Below are 12,491 nucleotides of genomic sequence, written 5' to 3'. Positions count from 1 at the left end.
ACCTTTCTGAAATCTGTGATGAGAATGGTAGTAATTCTCTGTTATCAACTGGCATTCTTCTGATTAATAGATGTCTGGTTATCTATCTTTTGAAGGGATGAATATGCAACTACATCACATGTCTGGTCAGCAGTCACATGGCCGGGGAGGATACAACTCCAGTACATCTACCGGTATGGGCAAGCATCACTCACGGCCCGATAACCAATCAGCTGGTAATCGTACCAGGTTTGTTATTTTTATCAATAATACTAGCGTTGAGGTTTATCTTATAATGGTCGTTGAGCAACATTATTATTTGTTCAGTCATTCTTTTTTAAATTAGTTTCTCTTGCGACCCCATGTCGGAATATTTTGATGGTTTTGTATTTGTTCAATAGCTGTTGTCAGGATGAATTAAGTTAGGATCATTCCTAAATGCTCTGATCTTAGCCAGAAATGCTTCACATACCGACTTTTTGTGATTTCGTTTGTTTTACCATTCAAAGTTTAGAAGTAGTACGCATTTATATAATTAAATATGTTTTTATTGGTCTTCTCTGAGAGCATCGTTTTGCTGAAAGCATACGATGTGGAAGGCATCCATTTCCTGAATGGATCATGATGAAGAATATGGTTAAACTGGTTTTTATGGTATCTTGTTACAGCAGGTTTGACCAGCGAGATCGTCGAGATGAAAGGCGGGATAGGCAGAGATCTCCGAGGAGACGCTCAAGATCTCCACCACCAAGACGCCGGTCTCGGTCACCTAAGGCTCGAAGTAGAAGTCGAAGTCCTCGACGGAAGCAGAGAACTGCTCCCCGATACAGCATTACCATCTCCCCTCTTTCATTCGACACGTACGTTTTCCAATTCTCTAACGTTATGACATTTAGTGGTTTGCCTTGAATAAATGTTTTAGAAACCCTATAACAGCGTGCATAGAGTTGTGGACATTTGTGAAGCCACTTAAACAGAGCTTTGATTTGGGGGTGCGCTCCCACTCTAGAATCATCATTTTTGCGTAGGAAAACATGCAGGTAACCACACACCTAAACCTAAGTGCATATGTAGATATAGCATGTAAAATAGTCTTCAAGATTCTTCAACTTGATTGCCTTTTTTTTCCAACCTGCTAGAGTAGACACCCCTACAACGTAAATAATTCGTTCTGAGAATGTTTCCTTTATAGGGATTCTGCACTGTACGAAACATAAAATACGTGTATACAGCCTAATCTGTTCCAAGATAGTCTCAAACTCACTTCTTTGGCACTCTTCCAAATTGAAAAAACTAAAATTAATATCTTAATTTAATGTCTATACAGTAACTAGTATTATTGTTTTGTATCAACAACATTTCTCCTTTTCATCAGTTACATTAGGTTTAGGTCCATGTTCGCGGTAATTTCACATTAAGTTAATGTAACAATCCCCCTTTACGTTGTTTTCTCTCTTTGGTGCGTCAAGAGAGAAAATAATATTTTTAAGTCTAATTATGGGGCTGTCGTTATTCAAATAGAGTTTGAGAACTTGCACTGTCTTGATGCGTTACGCTACCCTAGGACACTTATATTTCCCTAGTATTTAGTTTCGTGAGTAGCATACAGAGTAAAATTTTGCTGCAACTTAATTTCGCAGCTCTGATGAGTGCGAAAATATAGTGATGTGAAAATAAATGCAATGGAACAAACATAATTAGATTCCTCAGGTCCAATTCACGGGTAAGAAAATTTTTTTCAATTTGGGACTAGTTTGTAATTGTGAACTGCATGTAGAATTGTATGGGCGATATCGATGATGCAATTTGATCGCTTGCTGCCATTTGTTTCTTGGACTATCAATGAACAAAGCTATTTAATTTCGCGTTTTCGCTCGTTCGTTATGATAGTTTAGTTTCACTCATGAAGTTTTCGCGAGAAGATGACTCCGTGAAAACGCGACAGTTAGATGAGGCGAATACATAAGTGTCCTAGGGTATATGGAATTTGTATTTATTTATGTTTTAATTTTGTTAATTTAATTTAAATTTTTTTATGTAGTAAAAAGCAAATACTACATAGATTCTTTACATTTAATAGAGTTTACGTTATAGAGGCGTCTACTGTAGAGGCGTCTACTGTAGTCTGATGCATTCATACACGATCCTCAGGCTGAAGATTATTTGTCAAAAACAATATTTGCATGTGACGGTAGGCAAGGTTACTTCTAGTTTAATTGTTAACTGCGTTGAACCTTAGTTTGGAAACTATGCTAGTTCTTTTGCTCTGCCAGATCGCTATCTTGAACCCTTTTATTACTATATCTCTTTGACTAGAGACCAGATCATTTCATGATTGTCGGATTTATCAGGAATGTATGTTTCTCCCATCGTAATTCTTTTGTAGTTTGTGGGTTTTTATTCTTTTGTAACCTTTTTCTTAGTTTAGGCAGAAAGTTTTGTTTATACGTGGTTTTCTGTTTCTTTTCAGCGAGTCCTGCTCCGTCTTGGCAGTGAAGAACAGATATAGCAATATGTACATACCGAGTGATTTTTTCAATCTCTCCTTGGACTGGGTGAAGGCTTTTCCTCTACATAGAACCTTTCCTCTTGGTAATTCAACTAGATTTCATATTTGTCCAAAAGACGTTACACCTTTGAAGCCCTTTCCAGAGACAGTCGACCCATCGGATGCGGATTACGCCTACAGTGCCAAGGTTTGATCATATATTTCTTTGTTATCCTCTTGTTTCTACTCTGAACAGTCGTAATTTGTGTCAATAACAGTACCGTATGTTGATCCAATGTAAGCTGTAATGCTCATGTGTAGATGGAACTCTGTAAACTAATGTGGATGCATCTTCCATACTCTGCGTTAGATGTCAAACCTTTGCATATGAATTTCATGTTCTATATATTTTCACCAGATTTTCTCCAATATCTGACAGTCTTGACACAAGGGGCAACTATTTGAATGTATCTACATATATATTTTTCAAAGTTTGTGTATGTCCAGCTATAGCTATTAAAATCTTGGATTAAAAGTTTGCTGTTTGTTGTATTTGAACTACGGTGATTACAACTGCAATCTTCTAATCCCGCAATTCACCACTGAGCCATACAGACCTTATAAATGTGTTGCACTTATCATATAGTGTATACCGTTCGCATACGGTGCAAAATTGCACGCCAAATATGCACTTTTGATTATTAACTAATATTACCTTTACATTTGTTATTTTTTGAAGTTGAAAAACTAATTTTTTGTACCATTACTTACTTTTTAATTTATAATTTTTTTAATTTGTTGTCTCAATTTCAAATGTAGGTTACACTTCTATTTCCAGTTTTTGTAAGGTTTAATTGCTAAATCGATAAAGGGAGATATTTTTCACACAGACAATTGTATTATCTCGAGTAGGAATAGCCTTTGCAGTCTCTTTCTGTTCGGTCAGACAAAGTACCAGACAAAGATAGTCTGATATCTCATTTTTACATTTTTGTACCAGTATCGAGAGGTACCAGTATTGTCGTGTTCAAAGTTTTGATGGATAAGCATCTGCTGAAACAATAACCTTTTTTATACAAACACACAAACATTTCTGTGCACAAATTGTTATTAGTAATTCAACATATTCATGATTTTTATTTTGTTTTCTCAGTTGGTATTAATTTTGTCTTTACCAAATCATGTTTTATTATAATCGTAGCAAAACAGACTTAATTTAGCTATTATTTGCTAATTATTTCACATTTAAATCTAAACTCTTTTGACAATGACAGTACTCTTTTCTAATGACAGTACTCCATGACATTGCGTCAGCATTGTTGTCCAGCTGCAGTTATTCTAATAATAGCTATGGCCGGAATGCGGACAGACATACGACACACGGACATACATTGAGGAATATATATATATAGATGAATAGCAATCGTGTTATCTTGAGTAGGAATAGTCTCTATATCTTCTCTCTCCGTTCGGTCAGACAAAGACAGTCCAATATCTCACGTTTCATTTTTATCAGTATCGAGAGGCAGCATTATCGTCGTATTCGAAGTTTTGATGATAGCTTCTACTGGAACAGTAACTTTTTTTATACGCACACACACTTCTATGCAAGAATTGTTTCAACATTTTCGTATTCAAGATTTTTATTTTGTTTTCTCAGTTCGTATTAATTGTATCATTACCAAACCATCTTTTATGGTAATCGTAGCAAAACAGACTTAATTTAGCTATTGCTTGCTAACTATTTCACATTTACATTTAAACCCTTTTGGAGTGGTTTTTTATTTATTTGACCAGCACAAAACATTTTTTCTCATGTTATGAAGTTTGAAAGTTAGGTTGTTTGACAAAGTTTGAAAACCTTGACAGTTGTTTTATTTTTTCTCTTAATTTATTTGACCTGCACAAAACACTTTCCTCATGATATGAAGTGTGAAAGTTAAGTTGTTTGACAAAGTTTGAAAACCTTGACAATTGTTTTATTTTTTCTCTTAATTTATTTGACCTGCACAAAACACTTTCCTCATGACATGAAGTGTGAAAGTTAAGTTGTTTGACAAAGTTTGAAAACCTTGACAGTTGTTTTATTTTTTCTCTTAATTTATTTGACCTGCACAAAACACTTTCCTCATGATATGAAGTGTGAAAGTTAAGTTGTTTGACAAAGTTTGAAAACCTTGACAGTTGTTTTATTTTTTCTCTTAATTTATTTGACCTGCACAAAACACTTTCCTCATGATATGAAGTGTGAAAGTTAAGTTGTTTGACAAAGTTTGAAAACCTTGACAGTTGTTTTATTTTTTCTCTTAATTTATTTAAACTGCACAAAACACTTTTCTCATGATATGAAGTTTAAAAGCTAGAATGGTAAATGTTGTTATATGTTGAATAAAAGTAAATTTTTCGTGCAAAGACTTATTACCCGGGCATTCACCTAGTTAGTTCCATGTGTCGAGGCTTCATTGAATAGTTTTTATCATATTTATTTTTTTGCGCTATAATTTTCACCGGCTTGTTCACTTTCACATACTCGACTACAATGCTTCAATAAGCTTCAAATGTTGTATGCTAGTAAGAGTATTTACTAGAGTTTGCATTTTATGTAAGAAAATTCGTGTACAGACCAAATCACAGTTTTGAGGATACAGCGATGCCATATTTGTAAGTAATTGAAAAATATATACACGTACATACAGTGTGTAGCGGAGTAATAGAGTCACTCGGTTTGCTGTCACGCTTCCAACGCATATGTAACACCTCTATATGTGTGTTTGCATTCATGCATAAGTTCTCAATTGCCTCCGTGTGTTCCTATACAGGAGACTTGATTTCTGTTGAGTATGCAACTTCGAAGTCATCTACTTACTGGTGTTCAATAGAATTGGTGTATAGTCGCTTGGTCTCAGTTCAATATATCAGTTATTCTCTCAGTCCTCGTGCTATTGTCTATTCGTTACTGACATAGCTCACTTCATAATAAGTTACTCTACTCTCAGCTATATTCATGGTCATGTACCACTCAAATTCATTCGTATCCCTATTCTGATACACGTAGTTTACTTGATATGAGGTATGCTTGTTCTAGACACGGATAAAAGATGGTGCTAAGTTGTAGCGGTAGCAGTATTGTTTACTGTTATCTTCGACCGCCAGCCTTAGGTTAGCTCTAATGTTATGATGCTACAGTAGATGTTACTGTAGACGGTTATTACTTACCGTATGTCCCGCATATAAGCCTTTCTCGCATATGAGCCTACCCTAGAAAAACATCCTTGAAATCAGGAAATGTATAAGAATCTGCATTTGAGCTGATCCTATAAATCATACCATGCCGTAAGCATCTATCAAAGCAAAAGGCTGTGGATGTGGAGCAGCTTTTTAGGCTTAGTACAGAAAGTTTCTGATTGGTGAGTAGTTGTATCATTATCTTGGAATTACGATTGGAGAAACATACGTTCCTGATAAATCCGACAATCATGATATGATCTGGCCTCTAGTCAAAGAGGTAGAGTAGTCTCTCCACTTAATCGAAGGAAAACAACCATTTGTGTGCGTTGAGCCAATGGAAAATGTTTGCATCTCACGCTTACCTTAGCTTCGCTTTGCAAAAGCACTTTATATAGCTATGTTTTCTTCACAAGGATCAGATGCATTACAGCTATGTAGGCTTACAAATTTAAATCAATGTAATTCTGATGATTATATATTGGGCAATAGTGGTAGTGGCGATAAGTACGTATTCATTTTTAACTGTAATAATAATGCCATAACCGATGGTAATAGTGGTAACTCGTCTGACTCCGAACATGCTCAATTGGTCAACCACAGTAGTATGAGTAGGACACAAAAGTGCCCGGAACTCATTCTGCAACACATTTGTGGCTTTTTTATAGCATCGGATGATATAAACTTTTATGCTAATTAGTTTGGTCAAATGCTAGGACAACATAGGCTCCAATGTTAAATATTTGGTTTTACCGAACATTTAACTACCACGGTAAAAAAATTATTTGATAGCGAAAGAGTATATGATAGTGGTAATCATTATTGTTATGTTATGCCTCTTGCTTTTAGTTTAAAAGAGGCAGTGTAGAACCTCGTTTCCTTTTATGGGTAAAATCGACATTTCTTTAGTAAAATCTGTTAAACTTTACCAGCGATACTATTTATGCAATTGCATATGACACGCATAAAACTAAACGATCATATGTATGACCAACAAACCATCATTGGATTATTATTGCCATCATAGCCTACTATTATCAAGCATAGCCGCTTCGTGCAGCTGCGCACGCTCTTACCATGAGAACAAAAGCTAAATGCATCTGTCCCATTGCATTTTTTTTTCAATGAATTTTCACATGCAGCTTTTTTACAAGTACATGCCATTGCTATTGTATAACACAAACTGTTAGTAAAAGGCTACCAGCCGCTTTCTAGCATGTTTGTAGTTGTAGTTGTTGAAATTAAGTTAGCATAACGTCATTTCATATGCTTTCAATCAGAGTTACATGCGTAAGCCAGACCCCTTAGTTTGGCAATTTTTTGCTTTTCAAAATCAGTTTATAAGCTGGGATATACAATATATTATTTTAGAAAATAGCGTTTGGCTACTGGTTTTTCACTTTAGTTAAAACCGGTATCGCCATTCTAAATATTCATTACTAAGTAGGGTCGTCCACTCTTTGCCAGGGTTTCTACCGCTGACTCTCAGTGTCCACCCTCCCGTCTCACGAATAGCAAGTTTTTGATGCGCTTTTTCATTTCACAGGTAATGCTTCTAACACAGCCTTCTATGGAGGAGATTTACAAGCAGTGTTGCTCTTTGTCGGAAGAGACTCGGGACGGAGACTTTACCCATCCGACTCGGGTTTTGCAATTCCTCGTAGGAATGCGCTCTAAAAATGAACCCCTTGCCATCGGAGGTCCATGGAGTCCGAGTTTGGATGGAGAAAATCCAGCTAGCAATCCGCAAGTACTTGTCAACACAGCCATCCGCACAACACGCAACCTCACAGGGATAGATCTGTCGGCGTGCACGCAGTGGTATGTTTCCCTTTCCATATAGTTCTCCATGATTCTTGTATTCACAAGCTTTGTCAGCCGATCAAGTTTGATGTCACAGATACTACTATATTTGTAATTGCAAGTTCATGACTATCATTTTGTCTTCATTTTCCTTGATATATTCACTCTTTTGTTACCAGCATGCGATGTTTGTTTGCGATATAACATCATGGTTTCTTGTTTCTGTGCATCTGGTGCACTGCAGGTATAAGTTTGTTGACATAAGTTACCTGCGACCTGAAGAGACATACAAGGGCAAGGTCATCCCTGAGCATACGGAGCATGTCGTCATATTTCTGCCCGATATTTGGAGTGTTGTTCCTACCATGATGGATTATCTAAGTCTACAAGATCGCTACAAACATAGTCTTCTTGTCAAACTCGGTGAGGAGGAGGAGGAGGCAAAGCAACTAGAGGAGACGCCCCTCAATCTTCCTGTAGATCCTCCAGTCTCACAGGCTACAATTGGGAATTCTGCAGCGGAGACCAGCCAATCACAGGCACTCATTATTATTGATTGCATTTCCTAGTGTTACAGACTTTTACCTAGTTGCTAATAAGATGGGACGGTGATTGTCGACCTAGACTGAGGCTTTGCATTTTAGATTGCTACTTGTTGGGGCACCCAGTGCCGCCACCCCACCTCTTTCTGCCATTGAAGACTGATAAGCTGACTGTGTGGTTTCCAGTTGCATTGAGCTTGCAGGGACCTCATTCACTAAGGCTTGATCTGATGTCAGCACCACTGATGCCATTGTTAGGGATATTTAGGCCTCCAGCTCAGTCACACGAAGGTCATAGAATATTCATGCTTGCAGGAGTCGATTAACGAAGATGGTGAAGCGAATGTACAGTCTGATGGCGGTGATGCGGAGGCCGTCGAGAAGCCGGAACCAACTCATTGGTCAAAGCTGGATCCAAAGACTATGAAGGTTCTCGATTTTGTTAAACATCTCTATATTATTCTATCTTTAGTGTACATCTGATCAATCTATATGATTCTATTTATAGTATCTATATGATTCTATTTATAGTATCTATATGATTCTATTTATAGTGTCTATTCAATCTCTCCATAGTGTACCTACGATCTCTCTATAGAGTCTATATGATCTCTCTCTAGTGTACATATGATATCTCTATAGTGTAAATATGATCTCTCTATATAAAGCTCAGTGTTTGTCTTTGTTGGTCTGTCATTCGTGTGTCCAGATATAGCGGCAAAGTTATAAGAAAGAAAAATCCACTTCACACCAGATTTGAACTCAAAATCTCCAGGTTGGCAGACAGGCATGCTAACCACCAGACCAAGCGGCTACCTTGCTACACACTGGAATAATTGTGGTTGTAGTCATTACGCCGGTTAAAATATGCATGCTTGAAGCATTTGCAGAAATACTATTGGTTACTATGAACACACCTGAGGATAATGATTGGGCAGCTGGTTGTACAATAGTTTTTTTTGATGATTTACTTCCACAATTGCTAGATGCTTGGTATGGCTACAACGGATATAAAATATTTTGTCAAAAATAACCTGTTATAACTATTTAAACTTGGGTACAAGTCTCTGTAATATGTACCCCTAGCCATTATTTACATTTAAGGCTCAGTTACATATTTTGTTTGAACTTGTATATATCCTAAGGGGGTCAAGCTTTAAACGAACTTTTTGTCAAAATAAATGAAAGTTTTGTAGGGTAAACTGTGGTTGATCATGTCATTGCTAGCTGCCCAGTCAGCACCATTTCAAATATTGTTGTTTTCTATTAAACTTTGGCAGGGGAAATGACCAAAATGTCCTTTACCGGTTGCGTGGGGAAACGACATTTATGTCGATTTCGGTAGACGTTTATAAAGCTGTCGCCTAGTAACGTTAAACAAAGGATATGAACACTAGTAAGTTTTAAATATCATCAACAAGCTATCGGTCGATGATTTACAATATGAAACGATTATCTGAGAGGCGTTGCTTTGTGCTAAAAGCTAAACAAATCGAGCCTCCTTGGAAAAGAATAAAAGTTGGAAAAACCAGTCAACATCGGTTCGACTTTCAAAACGGTAAAATAAAAGATTATTTGATCCTGCGATCTTTAGTGATTTTTTGTCTGATCAGAATAAAAATAATTCAAATGATAGAAGTGATGTAAACTTTTTGGACTTTCAATATACTTGGAATATACAGAGAAAACGATCGTTATGGTGGCTCGCATGGCTACGTTAATAGCGTTTGACTCTACCGAGAAAAAATGCTTCCACACATTTCATACAGGGACAATTGCACATGGTTGTATTTTTTTTAATAGTAGATATGTGAATGAATGTTTCTGTACAAAAAATTTTGTTCATAGAAATAAATTTAAGATTTGAGCTATGCATGTTCGTAAAATATCGATTTTATTGAATTTTCGAAAATAAATTACACGAGTTTCGATTGTTTTTGGCGGGCTTATACCTGGTCAAAGGGTTAATTCACTAATTCTTCAAGTAAAACTTTGTGTGCTCTTTCTCTCAACATGCTTCAAGTTGCAAAGCATTTGGTAACCAAGTGTATTGACCCTGCGAGTTGAGTAGTATCTTTGCAATTCTTGGCTCAGGTACTTGAACTGAGAACAGAGCTGGAAGCTCGCAATGTTTCCTGCAAAGGTCTAAAGACTCAGCTCCAGGCAAAGCTCAGCAAGCTTCTTAAAGTGGAAATGGAGGCTGAGGAAGAAAAGGAAGAAATGGATACAGAGAAATCTCTACCCGATGCGGCTGATCCTGAGGAGACGCCACTGGTATGTAGCAATTGTGTTTGAATGTCATTTAACAGAAGAGTTAACGACTATACGGTAATAATTTCACCTTGCTTAGATTTATACTAAAACCAGCTATGGATTTGCCTCGCTTGGTCTGCCTTATGTTGGAAGGGACGATGAAATGCTGTAGAGTACATATTAAATGCTTCATATATGTTGTTTGCAGCAAAAACATTTAAAAATTACGCTGCTTTTTGTAGCTTGAAGGCAGTTAAAAATAGGAGATTGTGTATGCGCTGCTGTGGGAATATCTGTATAAGTTTGATGAAAACCCGTTTTTATTAACATTAAATTTTGCTGATTTTCGAGATACTGCGATAGCAATGTCATATTACCCATATAGGAAGTGCCAGTCATGTAATGAAGCCAATTCTCATCAGAGTAAAAATGTAAACCATTGAGACTGGATAACAAAGTCCTTTACAATTATATCAGATGTAAAAGACCTTCTCTAACTATTCATCACCTCATTTAGACAGTATACTGACAAACCTCTGATCATAATAATAGTGATGTGATGATATGTCTCTATTTACTAGGTGAATTGACCGTTAGTTACTTAGAAATACAGTGTAATTAAAACAGTTAATGTTTGTCATTTATCTGTTCAGCTATTGCCAAAGTATTCCACGCCATTTGATCAAGCAATTAATATGTGTGTTATACCTTTGTTGAATATGCTTTTGATGTATCACTATTGCGAGTATATTAAGATGTACGAAACTCAAAGCTAACCAGTTATTGTTTTCAGTTCACTCTATCAAACTTTAGCTAATGGTTGCTATTTTTGTGGAAATATACGAGTACCCTGGCAAAGAACACGATAAAATATTGACAAATTATCCATCGAGGAATGAGGTGCACGATAAACACTCATTTAATTCATATCCATAAAATTGGAGTTGCTTATCTTCCATTTGCCACTGTCAGTGATTCATGACTGCCATAGTAATTACTCTATGGAAAATTCATGAACGACTCCATTGCATTGTTTTTGGTAAAGACAACGCACTTGTTATAAGGCAGACATTCGGTTATCGTACCTTAAAATATTAAGCTATTTATAATGGTTTACATGTGCCACATAGCAACACACACAGCCACACATAGCCACACACATAGCCACACAAATAGCCACACACATAGCCACATATCTGCGTATTTACTGTCAATTGACCCTACTTGACAAAGTGAAACTCGCAGTATTTTGCCAAAGACTGAGTGTTATGAGAAACTGAATGCATTATGCGCACACCGTATGCGCACACCGTATGCGCACACCGTATGCGCACACCGTATGCGCACACCGTATGCGCACACCGTATGCGCACACCGTGTGCGTAGGGAACCTGATAGCACTCTTAACTGTATTTAGTTAACTGGTTAGAGTGTAGCTTATTGTTGTTAACTTTATGAATGTGTATATGCATAAAAGTCAGACTTATTCTTTATTGGAGCTCGCTAGCCGCTCTAATGAGATATTAATTGATCTACAAGGGCTCTGGAATAGTGTTGGGCCGGTATTGGGTTATCCGCTCTTACCGATACCGAGGGATTCTCGGTATCCGAGGAAATCAATCATTTTCGGTGTCAGCTAGGTATCCGCGGCCGGTTTGATGTGATCGGTATTAATCCGTAAAAGCCTACCGGTATATGGTTATACGGATATCCGGAGAGATTTTTGAAACGCTTCACGACGAACATGCCAATCTCAGCACGCATTGGCGAACAAATTCAACGAAAATTTCCACGCTTACTGTATCTATTATTATATTACGTTACATTTATAATGCCACCAGCCTCGAAGGTTTGAGAGTTCTACACAGATGGGAGGACGTATAAAGACTCTAACGGGACTAGACTCTAATTGGACTGCGTATAATTATGTGATTACATTACCTGATTACAATATGTGATAGTAAGATTTTTTTAAACTGTTTCAGTATATTTAACAAAGAGAGCCCGTTGCCATTATCTATCTGTTCTTTATTATACATAATGTTTGTATCAATAACTATATTTTTTAATAGAATAAACAATAAAAACATCTATCATAAAAATTATATTTCCATCTTTCTTTTCTTTTTGGCTTTCCAAAACAAGGAGTCTCTTTGCCGTAACAATATACTGCTGACTAAAGAATGTTTTTTTGCACAGGC

The 12,491-nt window shown here is 36.7% G+C and overlaps 1 protein-coding gene across 1 annotated transcript in view; it reads left to right on the top strand.

The window, feature by feature from the left end:
- Positions 1-12,491, top strand: part of LOC137388930 (cell division cycle and apoptosis regulator protein 1-like) — a 37,397-nt gene that overhangs the window by 8,625 nt on the left and 16,281 nt on the right. Inside the window, exons 6-12 of the mRNA XM_068075431.1 lie at positions 96-228; positions 648-839; positions 2,450-2,675; positions 7,239-7,513; positions 7,740-8,034; positions 8,353-8,466; positions 10,132-10,311. Coding sequence (XP_067931532.1) covers positions 96-228; positions 648-839; positions 2,450-2,675; positions 7,239-7,513; positions 7,740-8,034; positions 8,353-8,466; positions 10,132-10,311 — 1,415 coding nt within the window. The remainder of the gene's footprint in view (positions 1-95; positions 229-647; positions 840-2,449; positions 2,676-7,238; positions 7,514-7,739; positions 8,035-8,352; positions 8,467-10,131; positions 10,312-12,491) is intronic.

This window comes from Watersipora subatra, chromosome 2 (genome assembly GCF_963576615.1).
Source record: "Watersipora subatra chromosome 2, tzWatSuba1.1, whole genome shotgun sequence".
Classification (NCBI taxonomy): Eukaryota; Metazoa; Bryozoa; class Gymnolaemata; order Cheilostomatida; family Watersiporidae; genus Watersipora; species Watersipora subatra.
Note: the sequence above shows the minus strand (reverse complement) of the source record. Positions and strands in the feature narration are given on the sequence as shown.